Source organism: Daldinia caldariorum (genome assembly GCF_022478825.1).
Source record: "Daldinia caldariorum strain CBS 122874 unplaced genomic scaffold F4812scaffold_13, whole genome shotgun sequence".
NCBI lineage: Eukaryota > Fungi > Ascomycota > Sordariomycetes > Xylariales > Hypoxylaceae > Daldinia > Daldinia caldariorum.
The window spans coordinates 323,014-339,870 of record NW_025953049.1 but is presented as its reverse complement, the minus strand read 5'-3'; the positions used below and the strand labels follow the sequence as shown (position 1 = coordinate 339,870).

The 16,857-nt window shown below is 46.9% G+C and overlaps 6 protein-coding genes across 6 annotated transcripts; 4 read left to right on the top strand and 2 right to left on the bottom strand.

Moving 5' to 3' along the window:
* Positions 1-719: 719 nt before the first annotated feature.
* On the bottom strand, positions 720-2,105 carry F4812DRAFT_435429 (uncharacterized protein). The gene is made up of 3 exons (XM_047934766.1): positions 1,649-2,105; positions 1,389-1,580; positions 720-1,308 (listed from the first exon to the last, which is right to left on the bottom strand). The coding sequence occupies exons 1-3, from the start codon at positions 1,748-1,750 to the stop codon at positions 1,048-1,050; spliced, it is 555 nt and encodes a 184-aa protein (XP_047788308.1). The 5' UTR covers positions 1,751-2,105; the 3' UTR covers positions 720-1,047.
* Positions 2,106-2,438: 333 nt separating this feature from the next.
* F4812DRAFT_435427 (cysteine desulfurase) lies at positions 2,439-4,896 on the bottom strand. Its single transcript, XM_047934765.1, has 2 exons — positions 3,655-4,896; positions 2,439-3,464 (listed from the first exon to the last, which is right to left on the bottom strand). The coding sequence occupies exons 1-2, from the start codon at positions 4,765-4,767 to the stop codon at positions 3,042-3,044; spliced, it is 1,536 nt and encodes a 511-aa protein (XP_047788307.1). The 5' UTR covers positions 4,768-4,896; the 3' UTR covers positions 2,439-3,041.
* A 381-nt stretch (positions 4,897-5,277) lies between these two features.
* On the top strand, positions 5,278-7,959 carry F4812DRAFT_435425 (BAR domain-containing protein). Its single transcript, XM_047934764.1, has 2 exons — positions 5,278-5,832; positions 5,902-7,959. Exons 1-2 carry the CDS (start codon positions 5,797-5,799, stop codon positions 7,216-7,218), a joined length of 1,353 nt encoding a protein of 450 aa, XP_047788306.1. The 5' UTR covers positions 5,278-5,796; the 3' UTR covers positions 7,219-7,959.
* On the top strand, positions 7,918-9,415 carry F4812DRAFT_91938 (uncharacterized protein). The gene has a single exon (XM_047939540.1). It carries the CDS (start codon positions 8,322-8,324, stop codon positions 9,243-9,245), a length of 924 nt encoding a protein of 307 aa, XP_047788305.1. The 5' UTR covers positions 7,918-8,321; the 3' UTR covers positions 9,246-9,415.
* Positions 9,416-9,682: 267 nt separating this feature from the next.
* Positions 9,683-11,219, top strand: F4812DRAFT_435423 (membrane bound O-acyl transferase family-domain-containing protein). The gene has a single exon (XM_047934763.1). The coding sequence runs from the start codon at positions 9,935-9,937 to the stop codon at positions 11,168-11,170; it is 1,236 nt and encodes a 411-aa protein (XP_047788304.1). The 5' UTR covers positions 9,683-9,934; the 3' UTR covers positions 11,171-11,219.
* Positions 11,220-15,120: 3,901 nt separating this feature from the next.
* On the top strand, positions 15,121-16,300 carry F4812DRAFT_460968 (uncharacterized protein; the record flags this gene model as incomplete). The annotated part of the gene is made up of 2 exons (XM_047937789.1): positions 15,121-15,242; positions 15,316-16,300. The coding sequence occupies 2 exons, from the start codon at positions 15,121-15,123 to the stop codon at positions 16,298-16,300; spliced, it is 1,107 nt and encodes a 368-aa protein (XP_047788303.1).
* Between the last annotated feature and the right edge of the window lie 557 nt (positions 16,301-16,857).

Here is a 16,857-nt window from a genome sequence, read left to right as displayed (position 1 = left end):
TAACAAAACTAAAAACCATAATTTTTTTTTTCTTTTTTTCTTTTATAATATTTTTTTAATTTTTTAATAAAAAAAAAAAAATAATTTTTTTTTAATTTTTTAAAAAAAAAAAAAAAAAAAAAAAAAAAAAAAAAAAAAAAAAAAAAAGAAATGAAAAGGAACTAGGTACTAGGCAATGTAAGTGAGTCTTACATCTCCATCTTCTACGTTAATCATCCTATCCCTATCCGCTATAAGACATCTGTTAGGCATATCACGTTTCCCTACCTATCACATAGCTCGAGTCCAGTCCAGTACCTAAGCCTCACAGAGGGAATTGACTAATAGGTGCACCTGATCTCAGACGGGGTATAGCGGGTATAAGAGACGTGTATAAGTGCTTAGACAATCTGATCCGACCCAATTATTCGGACCAAGGCTCCACGGCCACTTACTTATTATTGATCATCAGTACGGAGAATACAGGTACCCATCATGCAGCCCTATGGGTAGCTCTTCTACAGCCCCATCCTACCGTCCTAAGATCCAGAGGTCTCGTCGGGTCTTTCTTAGGTAGGTTTCGGGATCCTTAGACTTACGTACGGCAAAGAAAATCCACGCCAATCTAAGTTCTGCCCTATAGGCCGCGCTAGAACATCGAGTACTACCCGAGCGAAGAGCCTCGACAGGGGGTTTCGGTTTGTTGACGAATGGACAATCCTGGTAACGCTTTCTATTCGCTGATTTATTATGCAGGACTAATAAAATAAAATATATTCGAATTTATCTCGGAAATGATCGCGATTCGATTTAATTCCCCCTTGTCGTCTTTTGGTTTTTTGATTGTTCTTGTCTGGATTCTCAATGATCATTTAAGCTATCATTGCGGCGAGTAAGTGTATAAAATCCATTTGCATATGATTATAGTCAACTATATACCATACGATTCCGTTTTCCGAACACTTAGCTGACGCTTTATCATTCCATATTGGGTATCTTCCTCATCACAATGTCATCTGCTACCCTCCCCCGAAAATCTTGTCCCCACATTGTTGCAGGTGAATCATTTTACGCCTTACGTGAGGCTGCGGAGTCGGCGTCTGCCTGCTTGACTATATCTTCCTCGGCACCTCGTTGAGTAGTCTTTCCAGCGTCGTGCTGGTTCTCATATTCTTGTTGCGCGGCCTTGTTGCCGGTGATATTGGCAAAAGCCCCGCCTACAGTGCCAGTAACGCGATCAGAAACCCCGCTAACGTAGTCGTTGACCTGGCCCTTGGCTTCTTGCCTCTGACCCTCCTCGTTCTGCTGACGACCGGCTGCCTTTAGACCCTACAAGAAATGTTAGTACTTTGCTATTTTACTTTATAGGGTAGCTTGTTAGGTAGTCAAGCACTATATATATGTCTTACCTCGGCGCCTGTTAGCCCACCGACGAACTCTTTGGCGGATCCGACGGTCTGGTTGTAAGAGCCGGCAGTTCTGTCCGGATGATCCTTGGTCACGGCACCCGTTGACGAAGCAGTAAAGCCTGGGGCCTTTACAGTGGCGTGCGATGCGTCATACTCAGCATCGGCCTTGTTCTGCTTAGCTTGACCTTGAGACTATGCGAGATTCATGTTAGCGTATACTGTATTAATATAGAAATAACCGATATAAGGAGAGTATATACCTGGTCAGCTGTGCTTCCGGTTATGGCACCAAATGCGTTCTGCACGATACCGGTAGCGGAGTCGACGACGGACTTGAGAGTGGAAGTGTTATCGTTGGACATTTTGATAAATAGGATGATATGATTTGACTAAGTAATAGAAGTTTGGTGTGAGTGTAGCTGAAAATAGTCTTTCGTCTGATATTCGATTGGATTCAGATATCTTATTGAGATGAATTGAGAGTACGATAATAAAAGGAGCAGAGTTCGGGGCTTTATATATATCACAGCTGGTTCCGGAGAGTGGAACTTGCGTAATGTCGTTACTAAAAGGCAAAGTTAGAAACAAGCCTCGAAACAAGGCGCAAAGTACACCGGCGATATGCAAATCGGGCCCGGTCTTTGAGGGCAATCCCCAAATCTCGATGTAAGTGACTATGGCTTTTCGGCTTTTGGTGGCACAAAGCTTGGGAGGGAGATTACCCCTTTAGGAAAGTAAGACGTCATTGGAGCGTGGCGTCGGGTCCTCTTCGTTGATGTCATATGTTTGCATTAGGCTAAAGCCTGCTTTCAAGCCACTTGCCTGCTTGCTCTACCGACTCCGTGTACCTACGCTGCCAATTCTGATTGTTCAATCATAGGGGGAATTTGCAAGCTTGCCGCTACATACGTAATTTTGTGCATGTAGCACGAACCATCGACTTCCTTGGGAATGTCAGGCCATGGGTCGCGTGATTTCGACGATGACGCACTTGACGTTTATTATATTGCTCAACTATTGATAGTTAACATGAAAGGCCTTATCCGATATGTGACTTATACGTAGTGCTCATGTCGTCTTCCGAGGAAGGGAACCGTGAACAGTAACCAAACACGAAAGCCATCGTGTTATGATACATCGGGGAACGAAGTTAACAAATGCAAGTAACCATTTAGCTAACTTTCCACTAGAGCCTGCAGCTTCGTACCTAACATAGAGTGGCAGTGACAAGAACAATAACAACGTACGTCTCAAAACGCATAGGCATCGTGGTATTGAATTTTTTATCTCACGGTCATCTCAACCGGAAACTAATTTACTCATGAACTCGTACTTAGCATTCCATTTCATCTGGTATCAATGAAACATGCGTGCCCGTCCAACTTTCCAGTAACCCCCCTTAAATAAACGCATACCCTTATGCGACCCCGAACTGAATGCATGCTCGCAAGTAAGCGGCGAAGTACACGATAGACCACCCTAACTCCTAGAAATACAAACGAGACGCCCTGTCGTCCTCGGTACCCAGCTCGAAGTGAGCGTTAAACCAGGCATCTAGCTTAATATGACAAGTTTATCAATTAAGTGGCATCTCCTCTTTCCCTTAGATGCGATTAGGAAAAAGGGCCAGTGTACCAACGGGTCCGCAGCACATCAGTGCTGGCTCCATTCGATTGTGTTCAAGTCGATACCTTCCTGCACAAGCTCCCATAACGGACTTAATTCACGAAGGAATGTGACTCGTTCCTGAACGGCTTTGAGAACGTAATCGATTTCTTGCTCTGTAGTAAATCGACCGATGCCGAACCTGATACTGCTGTGTGCACTCTCATCACTGTTGCCCAGTGCTCGCAAGACATAGCTTGGCTCTAACGAGGCTGATGTGCAAGCACTACCCGACGATAGCGCGATATCTTTGAGAGCCATGAGCAGCGACTCACCCTCAACGTATGCGAAGGAAACGTTGACACATCCAGGGTAGAAACTCTCAGGAGCACCGTTTTGAGTCGTGTGCTCTAATGCCAATAACCCCTTCAATAACCGATCGGACAGTGCCTTGATGCGCTTCGAATCGTACTATTTATCAGTTAGCCACCAATATTTTCCAGATGGCCAATTGGTAAAGAAAGACATAAAGGGAAAATCAGACGCGTGTGCTTTTTCTCAACATAGCGGTTCCGGTCAAGGAGCTCAGAAAGCCATGCATGTATTGAGCGGTTCATCAAATGAAAATAATAAGAAAATAAGAATAAAATGGGAAACTTACTTGCAGCTCTTCCTTGGCAATACGGCAGGCCTCGCCGAATCCAACTACTAGAGGCGGAGCAAGAGTTCCACTGCGCAGACCACGCTCCTGGCCACCACCACTGATAATGGGCTCTAACCTCACGCGTGGTCGTCTGCGGACATAGCAAGCGCCGATGCCCTTAGGACCGTAGATCTTGTGCGACGAAATGGACATTAAGTCGATGTTCATCGCGTTGACATCCAGGGGAATCTTGCCTACAGCCTGGGCTCCATCGGTGTGGAAGAACACCTTGTTGGCCCGGCATATCTTGCCAATAGCTTCAAGAGGTTGAATGACACCAATCTCATTGTTCACAGCCATAATACTAACAAGTGCCGTTTCTGGTCGGATTGCGGCTTCCAGTTCCTTTAGATCAATCAAGCCATTGCTTTGGACTGGTAGATATGTGACATCGAAGCCGTCATCCTGAAGATGTCGACAACTGTCAAGGACACACTTGTGCTCCGTTTGGCTGGTGATGATGTGCTTCTTCTTGCCAGATCGACCGAAGAATCTCGCGACGCCCTTGATGGACATGTTGTTGCTTTCAGTAGCACCACTGGTGAAAATGATTTCCTTAGCATCCGCACCGATGAGCTTAGCAACGTGTTCTCGCGCTTCTTCTACAGCCTTTTCACTTTCCCAGCCGTATGCGTGCGTTCGCGAGTGGGGATTACCATAGACACCGACAAAGAACGGCAACATGGCGTCTAGAACTCTGGGGTCGACAGGTGTCGTAGCTTGCATGTCCAAATAGATAGGTCGCTGGCCCTCCCCTAGAACGGTTGCCTCTTTTAGCACTTCAGCCATGGGGCTAACCGTAGCGTTCGCGGGATTGTTAGAACCAGGCATGACAAGCTCGCCCTTCTCATTCATAAAATCCTTCTTATCTAATCTGATGGCCGTGTCAACATTGACTTGGGCATTGTCGCGCTTAGTTTCTGACACATAGCCTCTTCGCGCGATTTGCGCGGCCGTGACGCCCGCAACTCTTGAGATGGATGGAAGCCTTCGTAGAGGGGTGGTGGCGATAGACTGCTTAAGAGCGAGGCGTGAAGCCTGTCTCAGTGCTGCAGATGCCACATTCGGCATGATGGCATCAAATGGAGACGTGGATTTTAGGTATTAAAGTATGAAAAAATAGTTGTGTGCATGAGAAGGAGAAAGTTAAGAAGCTAAGGGAATTTGTTGCAGGCTTGAAGGCGAATTTCAAATCAAATATCAAAAAGTCGCAAAAAAAGATCCGAAGCTCGGGCAACGGCGATTGAGGGCCTTTGAGCTCGGGGATAGCGGAAACGGAAAAACTAGAGATACCTTGGCATCTGATTGGGTTAGGCACCTTTAGTGGACCTAAGGCTAGAGGTACCTGTAGTTGACATCTGCCCCTCATCATTGATGATGACGTTAGCAAGCGCCTCTCCTCTTGGCGTTACCTAGGTAGAATGATAAAAGACAGGCCTCCATTAAGTACCTAGGTACCTAGGTACCTAGCTGTACCTACCGTATTAGATAAGAAAAGAGAAAAGGCCGCGCTTCGGGATTAACGATTCAGCACTGGGTGGCCCTCGGATATGCGGCAAGCGGATCACCAGCTTTGGTTTCGCATGTCGAAATGTTTACTATTGAGGTACTTAAATAAATGCATTAAGCTACATATTATCTGTATTTAAGCTTTCTTACATGTAGCAGGGCTTGTTAGGTCCAAGCCACATAAAATTGACAAATCGTCCCGAAGCCGAGCTCATGATTTAAGGTAGAGCACTGCCACAAGAACGACGTCGTCACTGGACGAAAACGACCTAAGTCACTTAAAGTCAGGTTTAATACAAGTCACTACTAACTAATAATTTCTACCTTGCTACCTACTACAGTCAACCGCAACCTCGACTTCCGCTCTTAATAACCAATTCTTTTTTTCGCTCCTCAAACTATTACCTCACAATCTTGTTAGTGCAGCATAGCATTGCTTCCCCTGAGCGCTACGAAACTACGAAACTACGCAATAAAAACTAGAAAGGAATATATCCTCATCCCGATCCCGAATTAATACTCCCGCTAAACCATCCATCCCAAATCGGAACTACCTTTTAAGTAAACAAACTATCGCAACCTCGTAAAGCGATGAGCTTCCGAGGCTTCCAGAAGAGCGTTGTCCGAGTAAGTCATGATGCGCCTAACTTGTTAAAAAGAATACGTTAGAACTAATCGGAATCCTCCAATGCATAGGCGCCGCAACAATTCAAAGCCAAATTCAACATTGGAGAACACTCAAAAGATCCTGTCTTCACCGATGCAGAGAGACGTTTCCACGAGCTTGAAGTTGAGACCAAACGTCTCCACGATGAGAGCAAAAAGTATTTCGATGCCATTAATGGCATGCTCAACCACCAGATCGAGTTCAGCAAAGCGATGACCGAGATTTATAAGCCAATATCAGGTCGCATGTCAGATCCTGACTCGGTGGAGGTTCAAGGAAATCCCGAAGGCATCCGCGCCTGCGAAGAGTACGAGGCTGTCGTCAAAGATCTACAAGAATCACTTAAACCCGAACTGGAGATGATCGACTCGCGCGTCATCCGTCCCGCGAACGAATTGCTCGACGTGCTCAAGGTCATCAGGAAAACGGCGACAAAACGTGAACATAAGAAACTCGACTACGACCGGCACAACGCGACGCTGAAGAAGATACAAGATAAGAAGGAGAAAAGCGCCAAAGACGAGAAGGCCTTGTGGAAAGCGGAGAACGATGTCGAGCAAGCTACCCAGGAGTTCAACTATTTCAACGACCTTCTAAAGGATGAACTACCAAAGCTGTTCGCTCTTGAGCGCCAATTCATCAAACCTCTTTTCCAATCATTCTACTATATGCAGCTAAATATTTTCTACACACTTCACGAGAAGATGCAGCATTGCGATATTGGATATTTCGACCTAACTCTTGACGTAGAAGAGGCTTTCGCGAGGAAGCGAGCAGATATTCAGGAGCAGACTGAGCAATTAACCATCGTTCGGTTCAAGACTAGCGGTCAGAAGAGGCCACCGAAGTACGGGAACAAACCAGCGGCACTTGAACCGGGACCTCGACCTGCTGGTTTACTTACAGGTCCATCGTCCGCACCGAGCCCAACATCAACCAAATTCGGCCAACAGTCACAAGCAGATGGTGTGGATAACCCCCCTCCACCTTATTCCGCATCAGCAGCCGCCTTCAAATCGCCGATGTCCCCGCCCTTGGCCGGCCCCAAATCACCTGGGTTAGCAGCTATTGCGGCAGGAAAGCCGAAACCACCTCCACCGAAGCCTAAACCCAGCCGACTCACCGGCGCTCCAGCTGTAGAGACAGTTACCGCTTTATACGACTATTCAGCCCAAGCCGAGGGCGACATCAGTTTTAGGGCAGGAGACATAATAGAAATTGTCAGTAGAACACAAAATGAGAATGAGTGGTGGATTGGAAAGTGCCACGGTAAACAAGGCCAGTTTCCTGGTAAGTATTTATTTCACGGGATATCTCATTCGCTCCAACTAAATATTGCATGGTAGGGAACTATGTGAAAGTAGGCTAGAACTTATCTCTCAACCATCAAGATGCTCTAGGTGATTCCTCCTACACCTAAATAGGAACTAGGACATGATATAATTCAGCCGTATGGCGTTTTACCGTCAGATGGCCGGTATATCGATACTTCAGGGGTTGTTGGCAGTAGTCAGCAAATTTTGGACTATTGCTGGAAATTAAGCTGGACTTGTTGGGTGTAGAGGAAGATGTGATAGGAGGTACTTAGTTGGAATGGTCGGTTCAATAATCAAATCGACGACTCCTGATGAAACTTGGAAGCTAGAGGAACGTTGGACAATAGGCTATAACATCGCCTGTTCTTGTATGTTCCTTTCTCCAGATCGGACCGGTAGCAAGATGATCATAGTATCAGAAGCCAAGTCAAGCAAATTCTGGTTATGCTTTCCAGATGTTTTAAATATATGTGAGGCGAGCGGATATACTGGTTGGTTCCTCCAATATGGTATTACTGAAGATGACTATGAATCTCAGGGTATGTTAACATTATTCGATGACGATTAACCTAGGAAGACACAAATGAATCACTAGGAGGTATCCTATACAATGTTGAGGGAGGACTCTAGGCGTTCGTGGTAAAACCATGGTGCTGGGTGTATTACCTCACCACAAAGACACATTCCGACCCAGAACTACAGTTGGCCCCTTCGGGGTGGGGTGGGTAGGGTGTGCTCTGCAAAATGTACCCAAGGTAGTAGGCATGTAAGGGGGGAAATGGTTTGTTTGCCACTAGTGCTGGGCTGTATCAGCCGCACTTGTCACTGTAAACTCCAATTGTGACATAACTGTCATCCAAAGTGGAAAACAGCCACTAGCTGAGCATGTTTCCATACGCCCATCTGTCAGGTAATACAGTACCACTGCGGTATACAAGGTGAATGCGTTTGTATTGATATGGCGGTCCCTAGGCTATCTTAGGCAAGGCAGGTAGCTATCTGTGATAGGAATGAGATAAAAGTCCAAGTCTTGCGTTCTCTTGAGCACCATTTTTAAACACCTACCGCAATATTCGTAATGAATTATACTTGAATTTCATCGCTAGGCAAGGCTACCTTACTTACACATCACCATGGGGAATCCAGAAGAAGCGGAATCCCATACCTCTGAATACACAAGCAGTGCTCCGCCGCCATATTCCGAAGCAGTTCAAGGGTCCCACCGTGAGGCTTCGAGATCAACGAATGGCGACCGCCACACGTCAACGAACGCCACCAGGATCTCTCCATATCGACCATTTCCGCCTATTCTGAGCGCACATTACCAGTGGAAGATGATAACCCCGGTATTTCATCTGGGAGATCCTACAGACAAGAGACTATTCGCGGTCAAGGTCCACACAGGCTACGGCGGGTACGGGCCTGGCAGACCAGGCGTGGTCTTGCATAACGGGCCTACGGACAAGTATCCGATGCTTGCCGCCGCCGGCGACGAGCACTACGCCAACTCCTACTCGCTAAACGGAATCATCACGTTGCCTTCGCTGTCGGGCGGCACCACCGCCGACGGAAACTGCACGGAGATATTGCGCGCCGCGACAAGTCCAGACGCGGTCGTGTTCCGGTTCTCGATCGAGGTCGGGCCAGGCCAGGACTTGTGGCGCGAGGACTTCGAGTGGCGCAAGAGCAAGGGCTGCGAGGAGGATAAGGGCCTGGTTGGCGCGCCGTGGAAGTGCGGGTTCAAACTCTTCAGGCTCTCTCCCCGCAGCGGAAAAGATCTGGATCCGGATCCGGCCAACGGAACACTCCAAAAGAGCGCGCCTAAGAACCAAGAGTTGGTTGCCGTGTTCGCCTGGAGCAGCAATTTGAACCTGATGGACCCGTTCAAGATCGAGTTCAGGGGTAGCGGCCGGACGGGGGTGCTGGGGGAGAGGTTCGCGCTCATGACGGTTATTACGGGCTTGAGATTATGGGGCCTGAAGGCGCAGAGGAGGACTTCTGAGAGTAAAATCGCAGCTGGGGAAGCCAGATGCGTACCTGGCACTAGCAGTAGGTAGACATAACTTATAAGGAGTGTAATCTAGCTTAGGTAGCGAGACTCGTTTAGATGGAAGTTGCTTCACGATTCCCGATCTACAGCTGAAGATTGACGGGAGTATTACCATTCTGGCGTTCTCTTTGAATCATTACTATACCATGCGACTACCTAACAATGACCATTTTGACCGGCTTCTCGGCATTTCGCTCGTGAAATTCCGTTCTACAGTAAGCCGATGAATAGTTTTGAGTTCCATAAAACGTATTCAGACGAAGACTAGGTGATACTGTGCGACACTGCGATAGATTCGGTGTGCTCAAATAGGGAAGAAAACTGTGGTGGTCCGTTATGACGAATTTCTTTCCCCTCCACGTGGGGCCCACGACGTGGGCCCCCTATTTTTAACATTGATTGCTTGATACCCCACGATATGATGCGGCTAGTAACCAACAACCATCATAATCGTAGCACCTAGCGGGTAAATTTCGACTGTATAGATCGACCTCTTCAATGATTACGTCTGGGATGGGTGAGATAATGGCTTCTGTAGATTTTATTACCGGCATTTGGCAGAAGTCAAGGAGTGGTTGAGTTACCCGTACTACCTATTGTAGTGAGGTTGTATATGACCAGACACCAGCACACGATTGGCATCTTATCTTGTTGAGCCATAATACTTTAAACCAAAAGCAACATCTCACTATAGACATGGTCTCATCAATATTATTGTCATATGAGTTCCTCAAGCCTACCATCCTCTTTGCGGCAGCCACTTTTCTCACCGCTCTAGCTTTGCATTTCTCTCCCAAGCTTCGTCCCCTTTTCCTTCCTCCAACATGGTTCCTCACATTCTGGTCATTCGCCTCTATTAAAGGGAAAACCACCTCTGGGAGTTTAATCGGGCTAGAATCTTACACGGCAATAACATGTATCATTTACATGCTGATCCTCCCTCGAATCTTATGCTTCAAGAGTCACTCATTGTTACCAGGGATTGAGGATGAGAGCAAGCCTAGAAGATCAGGCAGCTCCGCTCTAGCGCCTACGAGGTCTAGTATATCGGCTTCGTGCTGGATTTGGAACAATCCTCGACACTTGCCCTGCCCACGACCACGGAGTAGATCGGTCTCCTGGTCTGAGCTGCTTAGGTATGCGCTCTTCCGTATTTCCAGGGTTGGGACGATTATCCTCATCGATCGGCTCCTCGTTCAAACCTTGTGCGAACATATCACCGCTACTAGCACCATACTCGATTTCACGCCGGACCAAGAGCCGATTCTTCGGCGTCTACTTGAAAGAGACGAAGATGATCCAGTCTCGAGGCATCAGCTCCTCCTAAGAGCGTTCATATGTGTCTCCTGGATATGGACAAACGTGCTCGTACTCGAGTCATACCACGCCCTGCTCTCCTTGCTATTCGTCGTCGTACTACGCTTCGACGGGCCGGCGGACTGGCCGCCGCTTTTCGGTAGCCCGGCGGAGGCGTGGACGGTCAGACGGTTCTGGGGCAGGTTCTGGCACCGCATCGCGTCGCCTACCTTCCGCGTGTACGCTGAGGCCTTTTCGCAACATATCCTAAAGCTGGAACCAGGATCGGCCGTCGAGAAGGTCGTAGTCGCGTTTGAGATATTCCTTTCGTCCGGGCTTATACATGCCGTAACGGCTTGGAAAGTGGGCCAGGGAGAGGGCCGGCGTGATTTGCTCTTTTTCTGCGCTTATTATTTTGTCATAGGGGGCGAGATCCTCGCGTCTAAACTTTTTGGGAACTTGGTGAAGGGAACGAGGTATGAAGTGTTACTAAAGGATTCGAGGGTATGCGCTGTTGGAAAAGCTTTGGGGTTTGTGTGGGTGTTCGCTTGGTTCTTTTGGTCAACGCCCAGGTGGCTCTATCCCAAGATTCTTCGTTGGTCTTTGAAGCAGGCGATATTACGATCACGAGTGTAGACAGATCATAATGATTACTTGAATATTCTGCGTAACCCAAATAAAAGCCTATTAAGCAGTGTGGTCACCGGTTACTTCCTAGTCTGAGCGCCTCTATCTTTAACAACTATTTTATGCTGTAGTACGGTCTAACATAAGGTGAAGTTTCATTCAGAGTAACTATAGCAGTTAAGTGTAACGAGGAAACTCGCTTGTGGAAAATGCCCTCCCACAAAACAGATTTATCTCGTCCCGGTGGGAGTATTCCTGCCCTAGTAGCAACGATTCTTCATGCGTATAATATTTACCTATGATATCCGTTCATAACTACCCGATGACTAGTGAAAGACGTCTTCCCGGCATCCCCGTCGCTTTCCCCTCATTTAGAGAGAGAGGGTAAGGGTAGTAAGTCTTCCAGAGTGGATACTCCTGAGCCCAAAGGACCAGCATGTCACCGACCCCGACTCGAACTCGGTGACCTAAACCGGAGAGCACTGCGGCATCGCCACGTCGCAACACCAGAGCGCCATAGGTAGACTGAAAATTGCCGGGGTATGGTAGACTATATCTGGGGCTGAGACTGACAAAAATTTTCATACCACAGAAATGTTTGCTCTGAGGACTAGGAATAGTACGTGAAACGGAGGCTTGGCTCGTTCTTCAATGTTTTGTCGACGGGCTTTCGGCGGTACCGCAATCACCTGGCAGTAAATTCCAAAACTGTCGATCAATATAGACTATAATAGTATACTCGATTCGTTCCCCATGGGTAAGGCCTCCACCGGTAGATAGGTACATATGTCAAACCTAAGTGAAAGCGGAAGAGATTATGAATATCACCAGGAACCGTCATAGCAACGGCAGCGGAACTATTCGCAACGTATTAGATGAGATGAAATTAGACTTCGAAACCGGTTATTCTATACAGTACAATACAGGCGATCCAGTATACGGGATTCTAGAGATATTCGCATAGGATCTAGATTACGAGGAAGTCGGATATCTCTGCCAAGGATGGCTCGAGATCCTAGACGTAGATCACCCCAGGTCTCGACCCTAGTAAAGAAGATCCCCCGGATCCCGGATCAGGGGTTCTACCTGGTAAAACCCTCTCAACTGGGTAAACCGGGGTAGGAACAGGGCCCTTCGTTTCTAGAATGCCGCTCACCCTATCCCCCGCGTCTAACGTAATGAGGTCCCCCAGAATCCTTGGCTCTAGGTATGTAATGAATATACCACCCACCCCTTGAGATGTATAATCCGTTGCATTGACCATTCAGGTGATATGCTTTCTTCAACTACCTATGCTGAATGACTACCCGGCACCTCCGTGGTAGTGGCCTAAGCAGCTAGATCTTAGTGGTAGATAGACACAACAATCAATCCTCTTTTTTCTTGCCTACTCTACGCGTGACTTTCATGGGAGGTTTAATTGGGTACGTTAGATGTTTACATAGTAGACGGGTACTTAGTTTTGTACGTAAACTGTGCATGTACCCTATACCAGCGAGCTGCCTTAGTATACCACTCCCCTCATATTACCCATATTATGAGGTTCTCTATACGTAAAAAGATGCGGTATATTCTTACAGTGTAATTTGCATAGGAAAATACATAGGTGGTAACATTGTTGATAGAATTGGCCATGGGTCCCCTCATAATGAGAGGACATGGCAACAGTCAGCATCTTGTAGAATGTTGTTCACCACGACTCTCTCGCTTCTGAGAGTAGAATGCTATCGGCTTTCTAGAGACAAGTAGAGTATTTTTGTTATGCTGGGTAGATATTTCACCGGTCTCATCCATAGGTAAATTCTCATTGGACCAGTATGTTCCGAAGTAAGGGATAATGCCACTAGGCATTGAGTTGTTAGACTTGGGATCCGCTCAGCTTTTGTGTGTATTACGTTATGTCTGAGTATACCGCGAGGGGAGAACAACATCTCCAGACTACGATATAGAAACTAACAACCGGTATGCTTCTATGTGAAACGTTGAGGAGACATCGTGCCAACCTAACTTACAAACATCTTACGAGCGAGGCATCTCGTGACTAATAGACAGCATTTGAAGCGATATTTGCCGAACTGCTAGCAAAACTCGGTCTTGAAATCCCCAGATAACGAAGTAGGATTGCTACCAGAGCCAAGGTGCCGTAAGCTGTCTTGAAAGGTTATTGGTCTTGGGTTTAACTGGTGTTCATGTGTCGCTGTCGATCCGGGGTAGAACAACCAAGGTCCGGAACCACCACCTACCGGTGGTGGGTGGGTGTACACCAGTGGATTTAGGTGGATTAGGTGGACGACTAGTACGCCAGGGCACGGGCCTTTAAATGAAGCTATCCCCAACCACCAAAAACACGTATTCAGGCCTTGGCTTGGTGTTGTAATGATATTAAGTACACATTAATATCGTAGACGTTGGTATTGTAAACGTTGGTATCGTAAACGTAGGCATCGTAAACGTAGGCATCGTAGACGTTAGTATCGTAAACGTTAATATCGTAGATATTAGTATTGTAAATGTTTAATACTTAAGGTAGCTACTTAAGTAATTATATGTTCTAGGGAAAGTTCATAAGTACTTACATACACATACAAAATTGTATGGGCAAGGCGGTACATTGGAGCGGTCAAAAAGAAGTTAAGTGGACCTTTGAAGCATCGTGGACACTAGCGCCTCGAGGCTATCGATATATTCAAACAATATAAAATTGAATAACCCGCGTTTTCTCGTGTATTTAGTACAGAAAAATTATATAAAAAATAATTAAAAACGCCTTTTCAAGGGCTTTCTAATGATATATATTTCGTTTTATAGGTAGCGCGTTTAGTAGATATTTTATATAGTGACAGTGGTATTACTGTTTTTCGATTTCAAAATATAAGGTTTTTAATGTCTATTTTCTCAACCTTTAATATAAATCGTATTTCTCAACCAAATTAAGCCTGTAACTTGAGCTATATATACCATTAGAAAGCGAAAATTCTGGGGATTCTAACGATATAAATTATTTTATTTCAAGTCTTATATTAAGCTTAAAATCTAACGATATAACAAAATGTAGGGTAAATATCTCCCAGTTGCCACAGTACGCCACAAGTCAATTTGTTAGTGCCACTACCAAAATTACTAGTAAACACTAACATCGTGGCTATGCATGGCCTAAACTCAGCGTACTACTCCACACTTAACACACCCACCACACCCACCACACCTATTTCGAGCCTCATGGTGCGGTGGGTGTAAAAACGTGCACGGACGTAGAGAGACCTGGTGTGGTGTGGTGGGTGTACACCAGGTGGATTTAGGTGTGGTGGTTCCGGACCTTGAGAACAACGTCTGGCTTTAGAAGTTTGATCCCTAGGTATCCTGTTGTCGGAAAGAAAACCATCGACTAGTTTCCATTCTTGGAGAACTTGAAGCATCTAGGAAAGAGACACCGCCGAGAATGTCGGAGAAAAAAAATCGCAGACAGGAGTTCATAGAGAATTGTCGCCAGCCCAATGTATAACTTACAAAGCGACTGACACTGGCTATGCGGTATAGATGCGCGGAGAGTATCCTTTCCCCCGGTATCAGCCAATTGCAAAGATCTGCATAGTAAGAGAAACTAATGATTGGGGTAGTTCATGGGAAAGGTATGTTGAGTGGGTTTGCTCATACGTAGCCCCAGACGTGAAAGGGGTGTGCGGTTAGAAAGAGGAAGAAGAAAAAAGAGTATGACCTCGATTTTAGAAACCATCACACCAGGCCGCAAGGTCCGTGGTATCGTCGACCTGGGGAATATATCGGCCTAAAAATGTCTATATAAGGGTTATCGTCGCCACATTTACCAAAGCCTTCTGTATCAATAACACCAACACCATTAAGAACTCGCAGGAACGAGAACTCATTCAAATACCACCCGCGCTGAATATCACTTCTTAGAACCTCTCAAGACAAGACTCCTTATAAGCAAATCAAACACAATGCGTCACTCCACCATTGCCGCTTCAGCCATCGCCTCATTCGCATTCCTCCAGTGCATCCTAGCGCCGATCCCCCTAATGGTGATCGGCCTCTCGGCCGCCACGGCCGAAGCCGTGACGGGGTGAATCACGGCGGGCACGATCGGCGCGGCGACGACGGTCGGGCTGACGTGCGGCACGGGCAAATGCCGGAAGCGCCGCAGCCGGGCCGGGTTCCTGCACGCGACGAAGCTGGCGCAGGAGCTCTCGGAGCAGCTCAACCTGCCCGAGGACTATCCCGCCGCCGCCGCCTACCGCCCCGGAGGGCGTCCCGCAGTTCAACGTCGACGCGTGCTACCGCGACGCGCTGAACGCGACCGTCACCATGACGGGCCCCGTCGGCGAGAACCACATCCGGGTCGAGGGGCTGCCGCAGACGTGCATGGTCCTGAGCATGATTCTGGGCGGCACGCCGCACGGCCCGCAGCCGGTTCCCTGCGGGAACGCTTGCATCGAGTTCGCGGGGATGACGGTGGATGGCATCTGGGTTCTGCTCGTCTTTCATCTAGTAAATTACGACATCGACGACCCTGACGGTGACATGGACGTATCTAGAAAGGACGGACAGTCACTCATTGCCAGGTTTGTGAGACTTTACGATGTCGTTCACGAAGGTAGGATTGAAAGGCGACAGAAAATACTAGAGCGGCTCCCAGTCATATTGAAAGAAGGCGATATCGATTGCGTAGACGTCCCCGGACGGTGGCCGGTGTTCATGTCCCAGGACAAGATTCCCATGTTGCATAACCGCAGCCACGAGTCGGGTGTGTTTATCCACATGATTGTCGAGCACTTGTTTGAAAGACTTGAGGGTATTATTCAAGACAAGAAGAACCCTGCCCGCGGGACGATCCGGAGAAGACTCCATAACCTCTATGAGAATCGGTTATGGGCAGCTATCCGTTTGCCTATGAATGCAGGTATATTGCACAGGGCTCGCGGTCGCATGATTGGGAACATCATGACTGGAATGAGCGTGACCAACCAATGGCAAGCAACAGCGGCTATCGAGGTCCCGTTTTATACCATACGTGCGTCAAATGGTTTAACGTCGGCCCTGGATGGGCTTAACTTAGCTGACGATGGGCAGAGTGGTGAGAATGAAGGCAGCGTGTCCAACAAATCAAATCAAATCAAATAACGGTATACATTTGGCTTACATAAAGCAAATCAAATAATGACGTAATGAGGCTTACTTGGCTGTATTAGAGGCTTGACTTGGGGCTAAATTTCGGATAAATGACCTCCGGACGCTCCGATTGGTTGGAAATATGGGGCACTACCCACTTAGCTTCCCCACCATACCCTAATCCAATTTTTACTCCAGCAACCTTTTTTCAAAACACCAAAAAAACATCGTGATCTCAAAAAATACAATAGTCAAAAACCTCATTACGTAAGTACTTACATATCATGTGTGTTTTGAAATGATGTAGCACCTAAACAACCAGTCAATATGTTGGCCGTGGCCGGTACATAGCTTAAGTTTGGTATGGGAATCCAGCGTCGTTCTTATTATTATCTCTATAATTTATTCAGTAGTCATCTATATATCGAATATGATAAATAACTTGTGATGCTATACTATACCCTATCATTTCCGACTTGAATGGCCGCATATAGGTAGGCACCCAGTTAATGACAATAGCTAGTTGAAACTACTCATTTAGACCTTTATCTCATTCAAATCAACGAGCA

Bases quoted from the DNA above. Each gene is read 5' to 3' on its own strand.
- F4812DRAFT_435425 (XM_047934764.1), top strand. From the start codon at position 5,797: ATGAGCTTCCGAGGCTTCCAGAAGAGCGTTGTCCGA. The intron at 5,833-5,901 runs GTAAGTCATGAT...TCCAATGCATAG, and splicing joins TCCAGAAGAGCGTTGTCCGA to GCGCCGCAACAATTCAAAGC.
- F4812DRAFT_435429 (XM_047934766.1), bottom strand. From the start codon at position 1,750: ATGTCCAACGATAACACTTCCACTCTCAAGTCCGTCGTCGACTCCGCT. The intron at 1,581-1,648 runs GTATATACTCTC...AATCTCGCATAG, and splicing joins CCGGAAGCACAGCTGACCAG to TCTCAAGGTCAAGCTAAGCA. The intron at 1,309-1,388 runs GTAAGACATATA...CATTTCTTGTAG, and splicing joins GTGGGCTAACAGGCGCCGAG to GGTCTAAAGGCAGCCGGTCG.
- F4812DRAFT_435427 (XM_047934765.1), bottom strand. From the start codon at position 4,767: ATGCCGAATGTGGCATCTGCAGCACTGAGACAGGCTTCACGCCTCGCT. The intron at 3,465-3,654 runs GTAAGTTTCCCA...ACTGATAAATAG, and splicing joins TTGCCAAGGAAGAGCTGCAA to TACGATTCGAAGCGCATCAA.
- F4812DRAFT_435423 (XM_047934763.1), top strand. From the start codon at position 9,935: ATGGTCTCATCAATATTATTGTCATATGAGTTCCTCAAGCCTACCATC.
- F4812DRAFT_91938 (XM_047939540.1), top strand. From the start codon at position 8,322: ATGGGGAATCCAGAAGAAGCGGAATCCCATACCTCTGAATACACAAGC.